The sequence below is a fragment of the Canis lupus genome, chromosome X, assembly GCF_011100685.1.
Source record: "Canis lupus familiaris isolate Mischka breed German Shepherd chromosome X, alternate assembly UU_Cfam_GSD_1.0, whole genome shotgun sequence".
Taxonomy (NCBI): Eukaryota; Metazoa; Chordata; class Mammalia; order Carnivora; family Canidae; genus Canis; species Canis lupus.
The window spans coordinates 120,921,903-120,939,049 of NC_049260.1; the positions used below are offsets into that span (position 1 = coordinate 120,921,903).

Genomic DNA, 17,147 nt, shown 5'->3' on the forward strand with positions numbered 1-17,147 from the left:
CAAGCAAGATGTGCTTAGCATTTCTCTTTTCATCTCTTTATAGAATCCAAGGCCAAAGAAGAAGCTCTAGAATGGAATCGCTGCGTGCTGCTGAGTCTGTTGCTACTGGTGTTTCAGGCGTATGTACTTAAGAGAGCCATAGGGTGAATGGATGGATCCTTCTCCCTGTAATGTTAATTTTTTAGTTAATGTGTGTTGCCAATGTAAAAGGGTTTTAATTTAAAGAGGTAGCCCATATGGGCAGAGCACCTGAGTGGTGGTCTTAGGCTGCCATTTTGTAGCCATTTCTTAACTGGGAGCCAGTAACCTGTCATGCTTGTGTTAGGGAGCAAGAACGCCTTGTCCCCTTCAAGGCCCTTCTAGCCAGACTAAGAATCAAATTGACATGAGACAGTTTAATGGAAGAAAATTAAATTTAATAGCATACATAGAGGAAACCCACACAGACAATGGAAATTTCAAAGAAGTCAAGCAGAAGGAGATCTGTATGTCATTCTGAACTAAGGAAAAGGAGATAGGGGTCTGGGACTTCAAAGGGAAGGAATGCAATCCTCAGGAAGAATGAAAAAGAGTAAATGGTACACAAACAGTGGGGCACAGAGAGGCCTTTGATCAGACAGGCCTTGTTACGTCACCCTCCCTAGTTCGTAGGTATAATGGTACATGGTGAGAGCTCTCTTCCTGGAGCAGGGCCTCTGCCTAAATTCTTTTAGGCAGTTGTCAGGCAGGGAAAGAGCTTTTCCTGAATATGCTGGGTTTTGATTGCTTTTTTAATTCAAAATAATCTTCATGCAAAGTGGCCCATCTTGGGTCATCCTGCCCTGGTCTCCCAACACTTGGAATGTCCCCGTCATACATTTTTAAAAATTAAGCTCGGGTCTGTGCCATCAATCATGATCTTTTTGACGTGCAAATACATTTCCTGACGTGCCTGCTGCAGTAGGCTAATGTGAGTAGACTCATGGCACGGCATCATCCCTTCATGGGCAGAACCCAGCCTCTCATTAGCCTACATTGTCCTCATTCTTTTCCTAAGCCACAGAATGGATCATCCATTTACCCATTCACCAGATGTCACTAGAGAGAATCTTATAGGGCTGGACATTAATAGAAATATGGAACCTGGATTTGCACTCAGTGATCTGAAACTCTAGTCTGGGAGAGAAGATTAAAGTGCAAGAAAAAGGGCATAGAGCAGAAAAAGCCTCTCAGAAAGCCTTCCCTATGGACAGTCTTCCACCTTACCTTCCACTCCCTGGGTCCCTGTGACCCAGTTGCTGCGCTGGTGGTGCTGCAGAGAGAAAGATGGCCTAGACGTCAGAAGATAAGGGTCAGTTCTTGATTCTGCCATTTACCATTTTTGTGACCTGGGGAAAGTTATTTGCCTGGGGAGAGTCTCTGTTTCCCTATCAGTAAAAGGGAAGTGATCATCTGCTAGGCTGTCTCACCTGAACGTAACCTCCCTTATCAGTGTATTTTCTGTATTCCTGCAATAGAGTGAAGCTTCTGTGAGAGCAGGGGCTGTGTCGTTCATCAGCCTAGCCCCAGATCTCTTGAACAAGGTTTGCCACACATAAGAGGTGCTCATAAATATTAGATGCACAGTGAATATTGTATGTTACAGCACTGTGTTATTTTTATAGCCCTCTTCAAATGTAAGATAAAGGTATTCCAAGAGCAGTATAGAGAGGTGGGTGGGTGGATTCTCACTTTGGCTTTCAGGCCTGCATGTGATTTTGTCTCAAAGGATTTCTGTGTCTCTGGGACTGTGCAGACAGCAGGTGTTTTTACTATTTAAGCTCTTCTGTAACATAGGAGATCCCGTGAGCACACATTTTAAATACAAAGTGCTGATTTTGTAACTGCATTTTCCAGCTATTGCTCATTGTAGGACAGCAGAACTTACCATCCCAAAATATGTCTCTGGCATCGGGATTCTTTTAGGCTGAATATTTTTAACAAAGTGCAAACACAGGAGAAGCTCAGAAGACTGAGTAAAAGTTAACGTTTTGTAAGAGACCTTTACATTTACAAGGGAAATCTCCCTTACAAGGGAAATCCTTCTTTTGTTAAGTGTGACTCCCTCTCTGTACCAGGAAGAGTAGAAAGACCTCTAAATCACTAGGAACTCATCAGTGGAGATTAAATGACTCAGATCTACGTGACAATCTTACCCTATTACTTTGGTTCTCCTAGTTACCTCCCACAAGTGACTCCCTAACCCCAGCGTCGTCTTTTGTCTTTTTACCTGGAGATGGTGTCTAAGCTGACGGCTTTAGCCACCCTGAGCACTCACCCAGTATGCCTGGGTCTCTCCCATGTATGCAGGAGGGATGCCATGTTTGATTTTCTCCTGTTAGTCTCTCTGATGGAAGTTTCATTCTTAGAGCAGTCAGGAGAACCTTGTAGATAACAAGCCACTTGTATGTAGATGAAACTTTCTGAAGACAGTACCTCTGCTTAACCTAACACAGTTCAAAGAAGTATGAAGTCGACGAAATGAGGTAGAAAAAGGCTATTTTCAGCAGAGCAGTGTTCTGTTTATATACAAACTAATTGCAGTTAGGCCAGGAAAAGAGGCCAGCACATCCACAGACCTCTGGCCATCCGTCTAGCATCTATGCTGCTGACAACGTTACTTCATCAGTCAGACAACAAATATTCACCTTGGGTCTGTAATGTATAATGTGTGAGCAGTTCAGAGTCCTTCAGTGTAATGTGTCTTGAGGAAAGCTGGGCTTTAAATACCTCACTTTATAAACTTTTAAAACCTAAGTAATTATAACATGGAAAGGTATTTTTTTAAAGAAACCCATAATGGCTTAGTGAATTTATGTTAGGCTAAATAAAACATCTGAACACACAAAAATGGACATCTTAGTCAACATCTGAGTATGCACATTTCTACTGAAACTCATCCACGAAGCAAGGACTAGTGAGTTAATTGATATGTGACTATGATAAAAAGCAGGAGGAGGAGGACAGGGAAAGAAAGGTAATATCCCATCTCATTGAATACTGCCCCACCAGCATATCTTTCTCAATAATGAAAAGACTGTCCCGTCTCCAGCTACACGTTGCTTATTTTAAGGAGTATAAAACACAGTGCACTTGAACAGGGAGCTTGCGCAATGTCCTGCTGTTGAAATCTTGGGATTTGATCTTGGCCAGTGTGTTCCCACAAACAGGTTCCCTGTAGAAAAATCGGCATGGATCCATGTCTTAATCCAGTCTGGAAACAAAACAAATCAAAGCCCAAGCGCTAAAATTTTCAGCAGAGATGTAAAAGATTCCATCGCTAAACCAGGTACTTATGTGAGCAGTGAGCTGCAGACTGCTCAAAAGGATCCAGGTGTGAAGGAAGTAGAAGTGGATCAGTGGGCTAGGAATAGGATGTGTACAATTGAAAGGAGCAGACGGCTTAAATGGAGGAAGCCTGGCTAGGGAAGAGAGTGCTGGGTTTGAAGTCATTGGACCCTTTCACTCTGCTCCTGCCTTACTGTGTGACCTTGTCCTCTCTGACACCGTCAAAGGGGGAGGTTGCTCTCCAGGGCCATTTCCATCTCAGCATCCCTATGGTAAAGATGTCTTGGGTAGTAATACTTCCAACTTTGACCTGGATTGAAGACATGGAGTTAGTCGTTAAGCAGCTTGCATCTGACCTTTCCTTGCTCTCAGCGCGGGCTGCCCATGCAGAAGCGGTGGAGAAAAAGCCCCACTGGTGGCCGTGCCCTTCTCCCGCGGCCTGGTCAGCATCCTACCAACACCTGTGAAAGGAATATGTGTGTGTGTGTGTGTGTGTGTGTGTGCCCACGTGCGCATGCCACGGCCTTCAAATGGAACACCGTTTTCTTTTGCTTGTGCTTTCAGCACATTTGTACTCTGTTTATTTTCTCAGTTTTGCCAGCGTATAGCATGTGGCACCCATAATCCCTGCTTGTTATTACCTTCTAATAATATTTTTCAAGGACATGTTTCATGATGGTTTTGTTTAGGTGTTCACTTGGTAGGAGCAGTGTTGGAAATTGTGATGTGAAATGCGTCCAAGTTTGTGTTCTGCCCGAGTTTCCTGTTGTTTATATATCTGTCTCCAAAATGACATGTTCTCTTCTCCTCTTTGGGAAATTCTCAGGATCAGGCCAGTATTGTCACGGTCAAGCAGTATGGACTACAGGAGTCTGTTCAGATAATCAAGATACAGTCTGATACATCTTACAACTCCAGCATATCTTCCCTGGAAAGCACAGCAATATCTCCAGGTAGGTACATTTGGACACTCGGATAGGGATTATCAGAAGAAAAATTGTGGCCCACAGGGTAGGTCTGGTTTTTCAGAGGAAGAGAATGTTCTGTTCATAATGGTGTGAATTCACAAGAGTGAGCTTTCTTCATCTTCTGTAAGCTTTTTGAGATGATGATTTGAGAGCAATGAAAGTGAATGTCTCATCAAAGGTTCGAGTGCTTGGGAGTGGTATTACTCTGTCCCATTAAAATTTAATCTTCTAAAGATTGGTGCTGGAGCTCAGTCCTTGGGGGAGTAGCATCTTATCTCTTTGTACTCATGCAGTCTTCACTGCTGTGCCATAGTGGTTGCAGTCCAAAGAAACCTGTTGTCTTAAAAAACTGTACTATAAGAAGAATTTTTACAAAAGGCCAAAAATGATGGTCTCTCAGAAACGGTGATATTTATTATGTAAGTTTCAATATTAAAGACATTTCATAAATATAATTGTATAAATAATACCAAACTTGAAGCAGTGCTGGATGCATAATGCAGATCATGTCCTTGGATTCCTGACCTTAGCATAGAGTCTTTGTATTGTGGAATTTTCATATATAGAATTAATACCTCTAGCTTTAAATATCCAAATTAACAACTCTTATGTTATTGCTATCCATTTCAAACTTTGCCTAAAAAAATTCCTTTCAAAACAGTTGATTTGTGGAGGGGGATATCTGTGAACCCGTGGTTGTGATTTCCCAAACATGTAAGAGCAAATTTAGTTTTAAATTTGCACACACACACAAAAAAATAAATAAATAATAAAAAATAAATAAATTTGCACACAGTAAACTTCACTCTTTGGGATGTACACTTCTGTGGGTTTGACAAAGGTAGAGAGTCCTGCACCTGCCACCACAGTACCGAACAGAACAGTGCTGTCATGCCCAGATTCCCCTGTGTTGTCTCTTTGAACTTCAACCCTGTCTCTCATCCACTGGCAGCCATTGGTCTGTATTCCATCTCTGGTTTTCTTTTTCCAGAATGTCGTGTAAATGGCATCATGCAGTATCTTACTTTTTGGTTTGGCTTTGTTAACAGAATGCATTTAAGATTCATCCATGAGTCTTAATTCATGGATGAATGAATGGTTCATTCCTCTCTCCTTGCTTAGGAGTACTCAGTACTGCATCTTATGCAGTTTTAAAAATCCATTCATCTGCAGAAGGACATCTGGGTCGTTTTCATGTTTTTCAATGATTATATATAGAGCTACTACAGCCATTTGCAGAGAGGTTTTTTTTTGTGTGAATACAAATGTTTAATTGACTTGGTTAAATTCCTGGGAGTGGGACAACTGGGTCATATGAAGCATGTGTGAAAGAAACTGCCAGAATCTTTTCCAAAATGACTTTGCCCTTGTGCATTTTTCAAATAATGTTCTTTACCTTGCTTTGGGGGTTGTTGAGGGAGAGTAATTTCTCAATACCTCCATCAGCATTCCAAGCACTACTGAGATCACCACATCTGAGGAACCTACTTTTTGGAAGTGATTTGTGATTAGGTTTGATTTGGTGTTACCAGTTGGAAGCTACCAAATTTCCAGAAGCATGGCCAGAAGAATTTTATAATGAGAAGACACTCAGCACGAATGGTTTGGGTACCTGCCCACTTGTGCTTGGGTGGGTAGAGGTAAAGTCAGACACTGCCTCCTTTTCCTTTCTTTTCAAATGTGAACAGATTTTTAAGGAATGTTCTGAATTATTCTTGGTACCCAGCACCTATAATCCTTAACATGCAATAAACCTGAACTCTCCTGTTTTTATGACTTGAAAAGAAAATAAAGAGAAATCTGTAAATCTCTTGGAGAATGTTGGTACTTCTGGTCTCTTGGTCATGCATTCTACTGTGCTTTCTTCTTCAGCTACATCATCTTTGCAGAGCTTTGAATTGGAATCGTCGTTGGAACAGATACATGATATGGATGATGCGGACCAGATGGAAAAGATGGAACAAGTAGATGAAGAGGAAGAGGTGGAATGGATGGTGGAGAAAAAAGTGGAGCAGAAGAGCCAGGTGGACCGGATGGAGAAGGATGACCAGCTGGACCAGGTGAAGAAGGAAGAGCAGCTGGACGAGATGAAGCAGGATGAGCAGCTGGAGCAGCAAGCCCTCTCACCCTCCACTGTGGCTGCTAACACCACTGACCAGGTACTTCTGGAAATGTTGCTCCATATGTTTGTCTGGACCACTAACTCTGCAAAGCCCTGAATTTCCAGTCTTGTGCTCAGGTCCACTTTGCTGAGAGCATCCCATTTTTATCACTATTTCTATCATACTGGATTTTCAGTCGCAGCTGAGAGTCCAGTGGACCCTCGGAAACAGGGAGGTTGGAGGTTCTTTAAGACAAAAATCTCTGTTCTCCTATTAATGTGAAATATGCAAAGACACTTTGGGTTTGAGAGGAAGTTTAGGCCAAATAGGAAGCTTACCCACTAAGAAAAGGCAATATTTTTAAGAGCTGTGTTCCTTATCACCTGTGAGGGGCTGCTGATCATCTCAGGGGCAGATGACTTTCCTGCCTGCCATACCAATGCCTCCCCACCACGTGCTAGGTTTCTCTGATGGAATTGTTATTAAGGTAGAAGCATGTTTCAGAATGTTAGGTGTATCCGACCTTCAAATGTCAGCACCAATGTATGGTCCGAGGCCAAATCAATGCAGTTGGATTAACTACTCTGTTGCTCTTCTATCCTCAAATTTGTGTACATTATTACAGATTTGGGCAATCATCTTTTATAATAGCAGGATTATTAAAATCAGGATTGGCAGGCAAGATAATGAGTTTATGGTCTGTTACGTGGAATCGTGTGCATTAATTAAGAGGCCTAAATGAGTCACTCCCTCTTCTATAAATGAGAAGAACTGAGGGCTAGAAGAAAGTTGTTTGAGTTTGGCCCCAGCAGTGACCTTGGCACATCCCCTAAGGCTGTTTCTCCATCTTGAAATGGTCAGCTTGCCTTGCAGGGATGTTAGGACTGCTATGAAAATGTTTTGAACAATTTAAAAAAATTTTCTGTAGAAACCCATTGTGTCCTGATTTACGTCTTTATTATCCCAAAAAAGGTGTGGTTCCCCTTTCACCATTGGCAAGTTTCTCTTCTGCTTTGAATGAATTCATAACTACACTTTAAATATAACCTTTGTTTAAAATAGCATAACCAGCAATGAGTGTGGGTAGTACAACTCTGCCCATGGTAGCGTATTGGGCTTATTTTGGGGTGCCATGGATTGATGGACTGTCATGTATCCAGAAGATGGAGACCAGGATGGAAAGAGGCTAGGAAATGTCATGTTGTCAGTGATGGGATGGTAGTCACAGTGGAAGGTTCTGGAGGAGGGAGACTGGCAGGGGACAGGATGGCCTGATCCAAGTAGCTACGTGGCTGTCACGCTCCTGAAGTGGAAGACGAGTCTCCAGTGGATCCAACCAGGGTGGAGATCTAGCACCTCAGGGTAGGCAGCTTCCCATGCCCCTCAAGAAAGCCTTTCTCAGATGGATTAGGTCACTTCCCCCAGGTGGTGAGCTTTCTTTCCTTTAATGGGCCGGTCTGAGACAGGCTTGGGAGCTCATCTGCCAGGGACAGCAGAGAAAACACTCCTGCTTGGAGGATGGGGAGGTGGATGTGATAACCTGGAAGGTTTGTCGCTTCCTGTCCTAAGTTTAGTGGTTTTCTTTGTTTGTTTTGTTTCTTTGGCTTGACAAATGCCCACTTTCTTATGTGAAAATCTATATACTTTATAGCCAAAGAAAGACAATTGGACAATTTTCAGTGGCTTAAACATACATGTATAATTTTTATTTCAAGTGCGAAAAACTGCTTGCATGTTTTTTTCCTCTGTGTCTTTTTAATAACTCAGCTGTGTGCTTCCATTAGCCATACAGGGTTGAAGGCCACAGTATGGTAGAATAGAGTCTTGTTTTTGTCCTCTAGCAGTCGCGTGTCTATGACCTTCTCCTCATCACTAATATTGGGATGGTGGCTCCCTCATCTTGTTCATACACACAGTGCCTAGCCCAGATCACGGCAAATAATAGCTTTTACAGATTGTTCTTTCCCAAGAAACCTGCCTCTTTCCTCCACTTTCAGCCGGTCAGTTTGAGAAGCTGTGTCCACTCTCTTAATTTCTCTCAAATGTGTCCCTTTCTTTCTCTGTCTCCTTCCTTTTCTGTTTGAGGCCCCTGTTCCCTCTACCATAACTGTGTGTGGGTAGTACTCACTTTAGAGGACACTGGGCAGGTCAGATCCGTGAATTGCCTTGCAGTGCTTAGAAGAGTGTCTGGAACAAAAGAAGTGCCCTTTGAACCGTCTTCTTCCCGCCTGCTGATGGGGGCATCTGGTAGATGTTTCCCATATGTCTCATCTGTGATATGACCCACTGCGCTCTGACTCTTCCACTGAGGACTTTGGGCCTCACGCTTTGGGGCCAATGCCACAGCTTTATGTCCTGCGGAAAAACTCAGACTAAGTGATCCCCACTGATCCATTTCTGATCTCGACTTCCTGGGTTCTCTAACCTTCTCTTCAGACTCTCTAGTGATGAGTGCCTCAGGGAGTAGGGTGCCGGCGTTCTCATCCTTGGTCCTTCCAAATGTGGCAGTGAAACAGCATGGGAGGATTTGGAGAACTTGGTGTCCCTCTCCCTGAACCCCAGGCGATTCCTCCCCATAGCTGTCACAGCCACCATCAGCAATCACATCATACATCAACAAGCGGGAGCTGGAGCTGATGAAGAAGTTTAGGGAACAGCTAGAAGAGAAGACACAGATGCTGCAGGGCAACATCAAGAGCCAGCAGGATGCACTGGAAATGGTGAAGGACCAGCTTCAGAGGATGCAGAGTTCTGGCTTTCAGGTCAGAGGCCAGTTCCACATAAGTGAGGGGCCAAAGGTAGAGGAGAGAGGGGGCCTTGACAGTTTTCAAGCAGTGAGTTATCAGGCTCTGCTCGCACTGACAGCAGCTGCACCGGGGCAGCACAGGATGTTTGCAAGATCTTCTGCAGGGACATACAGCTGTGCTCTTTGTCTCTTGGCTGTAAGGACTGAGGTGGGCCCAGCTAGGCCCTGGTGGTGGCAGATGGGGCTCCTGTGTAGCCACCGCTCCCCGGGGACCTGTCCCAGGGCAGTCCCACTCTGTGCCCAGCATGTCCTGTGACCTGACAACAGGTGTGGCCTCCACATGAGACCTTCATGGTGCTGTATGTCCTTCCAGATGCAGCCAACCACCTCACACCACCTTGCCACTCCTGAGTCCCAGTCTCTGGGGCCAGTGCCCAAGAAACAACGCACTGAGTGGATGAAGGGGCCCTTCTCAGATCTCAAGGAGTTCAAACTTTCGTCTGGTTCATGTTCTTCCCGCTCTTTCAAATGCCCTCAGGAGCTTCAGGAGCCTTGCAACACCCTGAACCAGGTATGGACAGTCTGTTTCAAGTGTGGGGCTGAAAGGAGATTTCATTTTCATACACACTGGGGCTCACCTGGTTCTCCTGAGGGGGTAGTGGCTGCTCACTTGGCTGTAATTTGCTTTCCTGAGATAAAAATCTTGGTGAACGAGACCCTGACATGCATGCCCAGGTATGCGTACCTGTGCTCCAGATAGTAGTGTCCGGCAGCTGGGAGTGTGGCTGCAACTCGTGGCCACACGGATGCGTAGATGTCACCCTGACCTCACTTGGAGGTCCGGGGTCGCTGTCGTCTTCCACTCTGGGCACACAGAGGCGGGAGGGTTCGGTCGGTTTCTGGAGGGCCCTTGCGGGCACTGAGGTCCTTCCATCTGTCTTTCTGAAGGCATCACTGCAGGCGCAGGTCCCATACGTGCAGCAACAGTTCCAGCAGGTGCACGAGCGGCATACACAGCAGCCCCAGCAGCATCATACGCTGCTGGGAAACCACACGCTGCAGGTCCACTTGCAGGGCCAGGCCAACGTGGCAATGCCCCTCTACGAGGAGCCGATGACATTCATGCAGACCCAGCCCACCGTCCTTCCCGTCCAGCTCGTAGCTGGACAGCAGCCCTCTGGCTACTATCAAAATGAAACCCTGAGGGGCACCGAAGGTAACAGTCATAGGTAAGGAGGGTGTGGGACGGTGATAAGGGCTCTGGTCCCTGCTTTCCTCTCATGTCTGGACGCTGTGCCTGAGACCATAAGTGACTTGCCCACAGGGCATCAGATGCCCCTCCCCATCAGAGGCTGGGCATTTCCACCCGCCTTGCTCTGGGGCTACCGGCCGCCATCTCCACGTGCACAGTGCATGGCCAAACACGCGCTGGTGGAACACAGGAGTCTCTGTGAATATAGGAGGCTGAGATAAGGATGCTTCCAGGCTAGGGAATCGGCACACAGATGTTAAAATGGCTTAGCTCCGTCCTCCCAAGCCCTGTCTCATGACACAGGGTGCGTATAGCAAAGTCTCAAATGCCTGTCGCTGAACGACTCCTGGGCTCCCAGTTTTCATCTCCTGCTTCACTGTGGCCTAGTGATCACAACAGACCAGACGAAGGGGTCTCTATAGCGTTGACAATCTATGAGGGAAGTGGGTGTGAAACAGTTGCTAGATGGCTGTTGGATTCCAAAACACTAAGATCACAGAAGGACTAAGTTTGAGGACCCGAACACATTTTCTGCTCAATGATAAAAGTCTGTGGTCCCAAATACCCGAAAGAGAAGGCTCTGCTCAACAATGAAGGGGTTGTATGCCACATGCTTGGGGCCCAGTAAATGTTTTTGAATGAATGCCAGCTGTCTGAGTGGGCCTTCCAGAACTTTCCAAAGGTCCTTCGGGGCCTCCCTATAGGATCAGTGACCCTAATCCGTCTGGTGGGTGGGTCGGTGCCACGTTTCCCGCTGGCCTGATCATCAGAATCCACTGGAGGAGCCTGTGGAAAGTACGGATTCAGAAGTCCCGATTTATTCCAAGAGCCTCAGGCATAGGGTTGTAGAGAGAGCCCTGGGTTTGCAGGCAGGAACTGGCCCAGCAGCCCCTTTCAGCTCTTAGCGCCTTCAGCAACAAAGGGCAAGTCACTGACTTTGGGTGGGTGAAGTGACTTGCACAAGGCCCCAGAGCTCACCTTTGTGGCAGAATCAGGACCGTCCAGGTAAAACCAATAAAACCACTTGAGACAAAGACTAATTTATCTCAATCTTGCCAAGCACTTGACTCTGGCAAGTGGGATCTTAATTCGGGCAAAGTGAGAGTACAAACCAGCGAATCCTGATTTAGCCACCGAAATCAAATGTGCCCTCAGCACCTATTGACGGGCGAGGCTGTGGGTCCCGGGTCAGTGTTCCCAGATCCATGTCACTGTAACGTGTTTCTTTTAGTTTCCTTCCTATGGAGCAGCAGGGTGTGTCCAGGGATCCGCAGCCAATGGTGTACAACCCAAGCTGTATAACCAGCTTTCGTCGGTCTCCCGTAAATCCTGAGTCCACCTTAATCACCTTGGAGACCCCGCAGGATTACATCCAACTTTGGCAACAGCCACCAGATTCACAGCATCACCTCTACCTGCAAGTGAATACTTGGCCTTCCAGGGAGCAGACCACCATGCAGGACCAAGCCACCTGGCCCCAGGTATTCCATTCCTTTCTCCTCTGCCCCCCAGCCCAGGTCAAGGCATTCTGCACGGAGAATGTCCTGTCACCTGACCAGCATGGGCCCCTTCCCCGAAAGGCACACACCACAGGAGTCCGCTCTGTGTGTGAAATCCAGATTTCAAAGCTCAGTAAATTTGAGGGTGGTTGCTTGTATGATGGCGGCACACACACCGTTGAGTAAAAAGATTCCCTTTAAGTTTCCATGAAAAAGCGAGCTGTCCTCATGAATGTTAAATGCAATCTGCTGTAAACACTCCTCAAGCATGTGTTACCTGGGCAGAGTGGGTCATGCCGTATACTGCGCTCATTGCCCGAGCCCAGGCCCCTTTCTGAACTTGTGGATCGTTAGTTCTACAAAATCCAGGGCCTAGAGTGGGTGTGTTTCCTTGTGCTGAAAAATAAACCAACGGTTCTTGTATGGAATGTGCTTGGTATTCATTCACAGGGTGCTCCATGTATCACAGGGCGGACCCCACCTCGGGGACCATCTGCAATGGTCATGTTTCAGGTTGGCAGCTGGTCCAGATGGCAGTCACATACTGGCTTTTGCTCCCAGATACACCCCCAGCAAGCCCCCCTTGGGACCATAGACTCTCCATCTGACTATAACACTTAGAAAGGGTGTTTTGATTCTGGCTTTAGAGATCTTAATGGAGCCTAACCTCTGATTTTTAAAACTAACAACAATGAGAAAAACAAAACCCCAGGAGGCTAAGGCAGATTGAGGGAGTTTGGATATTTTAAATGGCTAAAGGTGTGATTATTTTCACATACACACCTTGACCAGCTGGACTGCCAGTCCTCCAGAAAGTTGATCCACCACAGGGCCTGCCCACACGAAGAGACCAGATGCTCAGTGGACCTATGGTTCAGTTCCCAAGGCAGACTCTGGTGAAGCCCTTCATCTGGATGAGCCCTTAGAAGCAGAGCCAAGACTAAGCTGGGCAGATATCCCAAGGGAGTGGAGAAGGGGGGACCCCTGGAAGGTGGTTGCAAGAGTGCAGTGGAGCAGCCACGGGTGGGACCGTGTGAGAGCTTCTTTGTCCACAAGACTTCAGTGGCTCCCCACACTCTGCCCTGACTCGTTTCCACTGTTCCCTGGGCCCTCCCACTCCCTGGGGCCCCAGACACATCTGCTCCTTCTGTTCCTCTGTCTTCTCTTCCACCCCCTGGGTTCCACTTGTTGAACCCAGCCAAAGGGGTCCTTCCTATTCAAATGGAAGACTCCCTGGGCTTACTCTTCGTAATACCACCTTTGTGTCTGCCCCTGCTCCCCACTGTACAGCTCAGAGTGAGTGGTTGTTACCTTTCCCAGCACATTCTTCAAGTAAGCCAGACAGCTGCTGAGTAGGCTCAGTGTGGAAGTTACTAGGTTGAGCAGAGTAAGAGCAAGGTCCAAGGGTAGGAGCAGGGAGAGACCTTCCGAGCCCTCGGTGAGCCCCGGCTGGCAGGGAATCTGGGCTGGGGAGGGCCAGACATGGAACCCAAAGGCATGAAGATAACTGTGGGGGAGCCCGTGGCTACTCTTGCTGTTCTTTAAGGCAAGATGCTGTTGGAAGACAGAGTGGAGAGGAGAGGAACGCCAGGGTCCCCAGCTATGCCTTCTCCCAGCACCGTGTAAGGCTGTGCTCCAAAGAGCTGTGGCTCAGCAGCTTGCTGACTCTGACTAGAGGGAGTGTCTCACTCTGTCCCCCTTTTTCTCAGCAGGTGGCAGCTCTTGAGGCAGGTTCAGAGGCTTTCCAGGACCCTGCCAGATATACACCAGGCCAAATGAGCTATTTCATGTCCATGGAACAGTCCTCCTTGGACCAGCGCCAGCGCCAGCACCAGCACCAGCACCAGCACCAGCGGTACTATCGTACCGAACCTTGAGAGAAGAGGGGCAGACAGGCCAATGAGGCCTGCATGGCCAGGGGATTCCAAGGTTCAGAGTCCCCTGAGCAGGGATTGGGGGGTGGGGGGATTTTCTTTTCTTTCCTTATAAGTTCTGTTTGCAATTGTTTGAGCACAGCCTGTTTCTTGAAAGTTGTGTCACAGAGGCAGCCTGTGGCCCCAGTGTGCTAATGTGTGACAACAGCCCCGCTACAGCCCCCACCCTTCCTGGCCTGGCACATGTGTGTTTCTCCACGGGCCGGCAGGCTGCCAAATCTGCTTAAGTTCAAATACCTTTTTTTCTGCCAAGAAACATTCTCCAGCATGGGTTGCCATCTAATAGGAAGCTGTCCTGTACTAAAGCCCCAGAAGGTCCAAAGCCTTGGTCTTGATGGCCAAGCCCTGCATCTCCTTCACAGTCGTGTTGGGGAAACCACAGGGAACAGCAATCCAGTGGTGGGAAGCTAAAATCAGATGAACATAGGTGCTTTGTACTGAAATAATCACAGCTCCAGTGCTTAATAAAAATCGTCTTTCATTGCAACTCTCTGTGAACTTGTGATTGACTTCTGGGACCCAGAAATGATAGAGGCTACCCACTCCATGCAGACCGTGCTCTGCCTCATGTATCACCTCCAAGGTGAGCCTGGATGCTTTGCTTGCCTGTTCCTTCTCTCCTGCCTATAGCTTTTCCTCCAGGGTGGACTTCCTGGAGGAGAAGTGATTTGTTCTCTGGCCAAACGCCAAATAGAGCATTGTCCCAGCTATCTTCACAGGGGACAAGGAGGGGGGAGGGGGCACTTGGATAACCCTATCAGAAGTCTTCCTGAGCCTTTAACGTCCATCATAAGAGTGAGTCATTGCTGGAATCAGGCAAAGGAACCCCCCCTCCGAGTCTCCAATGACAAGTGAAAGGGGGCACATGAGGCCCCAGGCCCACGGGAAGATTTTGGCACTCCTCGGGAAACCTGATCTCTATCAGGGTGGTATGGACTGAATGTGTCCCTCTCGCATTCCGATATTGTAGCCCGACCCCACAATGTGATGGTATTCGAAGGTGGGGCCCTTGGCAGGTGCTTGGGTGTAGGTGAGGTCATGAGGGTGGGACTCTCACAATAGAATCAGTGCCCTCGTAAGAGGAGCCACAGAGAGCTTGCTCCCCCTCTCGCCTTGTGTGCACCTAGAGGTGCTATCAGCCCAAAGGAATATGGTGGCTACCTACAAGCCAAGAGAAGACATATCAGAATAAAACTTAGATCGCTGGAATCTTCATGTGGGACTTCCATCCTCCAGAACTGTGAGAAACAAAGAAAGGCCTTTGGTTGGAGCCCCCCCCCCATCTGTGGCACTTTGTGATGGCAGCCTGAGCTGACCAAGACACAGGGGCTGTTGGCTTCTTGGCATGTGCCTTGGGAAGGAGCAGCTGAAGGCTCACTTGCAAGAGTCCCTCCTGGGCCCACGGTGTTGAGCAGGGGCACAACGTTTGCAAGAACCAGCTTTCTTGGGCTGCCCCACAGAGACGGAAACAGAGAGGCCAGGGCCAGTCTTGACACCCACCTTGACTCTGGAGAATCAAGAATCAGAATTGGAAGTGGAGACGGGCATCCTGGGGATGTTGGCAGGAACCCCGTGGCCTCCTGCACTGGCAGCTGCCTCTTTTGTTCAGGAGGCCGCCTTCCCCCTCCTGCCAGATAGTGCAGGAAGGACCCCACATGTCCACACCACGCTGTGGTGGAGAGGCTGCGAGGGAGCGAGAGGCTGCGCTGGCGTGCAGATTGGCCCGGGCTCAGAGGCCGGGAGCTGTCTGGTGGAGCGTGAATGGGTAGCGGGTGGCACTTGGCACTGCAGGCCCCCTCAGGCTACCGAGTCAGCTGAGCACGGGGCAGGCTCGGGCTTACTGTGGAGCTCCCAGAGCTGCACCTGCTGTTTCCAACAGGAAAAGGATTTTGTCCTGCCTCGTTTCTGCCTGTACACGTCCAGGCAGGCCCTAAGAATGGCACACTCCCGCGAGACCCAGCTGACGCCCTGTTCTGCCCTGGACAAGTCACTTAAGCTCTTTGAGCCTCAGTTTCTCCATCTGAAAAACAGGGGCTGGAAGAGACTTCGGGAAAGACACCATAAAAGCTGATGACGCTGGAGGCACTTGGTTGGGCTTACTGGTTGGATTCAGGTCTCGAGTGTGCCTGGCGGGGCCAGGACTGGTCTGAGCCCGCCCACCTTACTCAGCCTTCACCACCCCCTGGATTTCAGACAAGGACCCTGAACTGGGAAGGTCTGCGGTTACCTTAGGCTGTGCTTCAGTCAACTCCTTAGCTCTTGGCTCAGCCCCAGGATGAGGTGGCCTGAGGGTCAGAGGGGCAGGCTGCCTGGGTCTGCTCTTGCCCAGACACCCCCACAGGAAGAGCTATAAGGACATCCCATTTTAGGGTGGAACGGGGGCCCCAAATCCCAGAACCAGCGCTCACATGCAGAACGGTCGGCTGTCAGTGTGTTCTGTGTATTACTGAAGGCAAACCGTGGTGAGGGATTCCTGTGCAGCCCCTCTGGCAGTTGCGGGCTGTCCCTGCTCCAAGGCGTTCCTGCTTCCCCTGGCCGAGGCCTTGGGCTTGGGCTCTAAGTGGGGCCGGCTGGTACTTACCTTTTGGCTCGTTTTCCCGGGCGTGAGAGCTAATTGCCCTAGCTCCAGAGGGTGTCCTGCTGATCGCAGCCAGGGAGAAAGCTGTGTGCTCGCAGGCTTTGCAGGGGGCAGGGCTGGCCCGTGGGGAGGAGGGCAGGACAGCCTGAGGGCGAGGGGTGGCTGGTGTTCCTTCAGCAACAATGGAATCAGAAGCAGGTATGAACTGAGGGGTGAGGCCTCAGGCAGACAGAAGTTCGGGCAAGACTTGAGTCAAGAACACAGGTCCCAGAAGGAGCTTCTATGGCCAGGCCTCAAACTGGAAAGACCGACGGCCGTCCTCGTGCTCTGTGCTCAACTAAACTGGTCCAGGAGGCTCTGGGGAGTTTGAGCTGTTTCCCCAGCAGCCCAAGGGTCCGCAGATCCAGTGGAAGGTGGACTCCAAAGGCAAAGCAGGTCTTGCTCCCAGGATATCCCCCCACACCCCCACACCCCAGGCTCAGCTGCCTGGGTGGCCCCCAAGAGGCAGTGGCTCTGTGCTTCGGCCCCTGGCCACACTTTCCTCACTGGCTGGCCTACAAGGGCTGCCTGTTTCCAGATTTCCCGGCCTTGCCTGCACCTGTCCTGGGACAGCTGTGGCCTCCTCCCTCAGCCCGGCTGCCTGCACAGGAGATCCAGTGGCCCCAGGCCCTGGTGGTCCTTCCCACCACACAGCCACCAGCGGACCCAAGATCCAAAGTGGGCCGCCCCAGCAAAGCTGTCAGGAAGGCGGGCCCTGGCTGA

General features: G+C 48.8%; 1 protein-coding gene across 6 annotated transcripts in view; it reads left to right on the forward strand.

Annotated features, from left to right (window-relative positions):
* The window catches only part of PASD1 (PAS domain containing repressor 1), a 93,099-nt gene extending 78,805 nt beyond the window's left edge, over nucleotides 1–14,294 (forward strand). For 4 of the 6 annotated variants that reach the window (XM_038588564.1, XM_038588566.1, XM_038588565.1 and 1 more), the window contains exons 10-17: nucleotides 44–119; nucleotides 4,133–4,259; nucleotides 6,147–6,433; nucleotides 8,956–9,138; nucleotides 9,496–9,693; nucleotides 10,071–10,351; nucleotides 11,606–11,855; nucleotides 13,583–14,294. In XM_038588564.1, the coding sequence (XP_038444492.1) occupies nucleotides 44–119; nucleotides 4,133–4,259; nucleotides 6,147–6,433; nucleotides 8,956–9,138; nucleotides 9,496–9,693; nucleotides 10,071–10,351; nucleotides 11,606–11,855; nucleotides 13,583–13,750 (1,570 nt within the window). In that variant the 3' untranslated portion in view covers nucleotides 13,751–14,294. The remainder of the gene's footprint in view (nucleotides 1–43; nucleotides 120–4,132; nucleotides 4,260–6,146; nucleotides 6,434–8,955; nucleotides 9,139–9,495; nucleotides 9,694–10,070; nucleotides 10,352–11,605; nucleotides 11,856–13,582) is intronic. The other 2 variants (XM_038588568.1, XM_038588569.1) reach the window with 2 other exon arrangements.
* The last annotated feature ends 2,853 nt before the right edge of the window (nucleotides 14,295–17,147 follow it).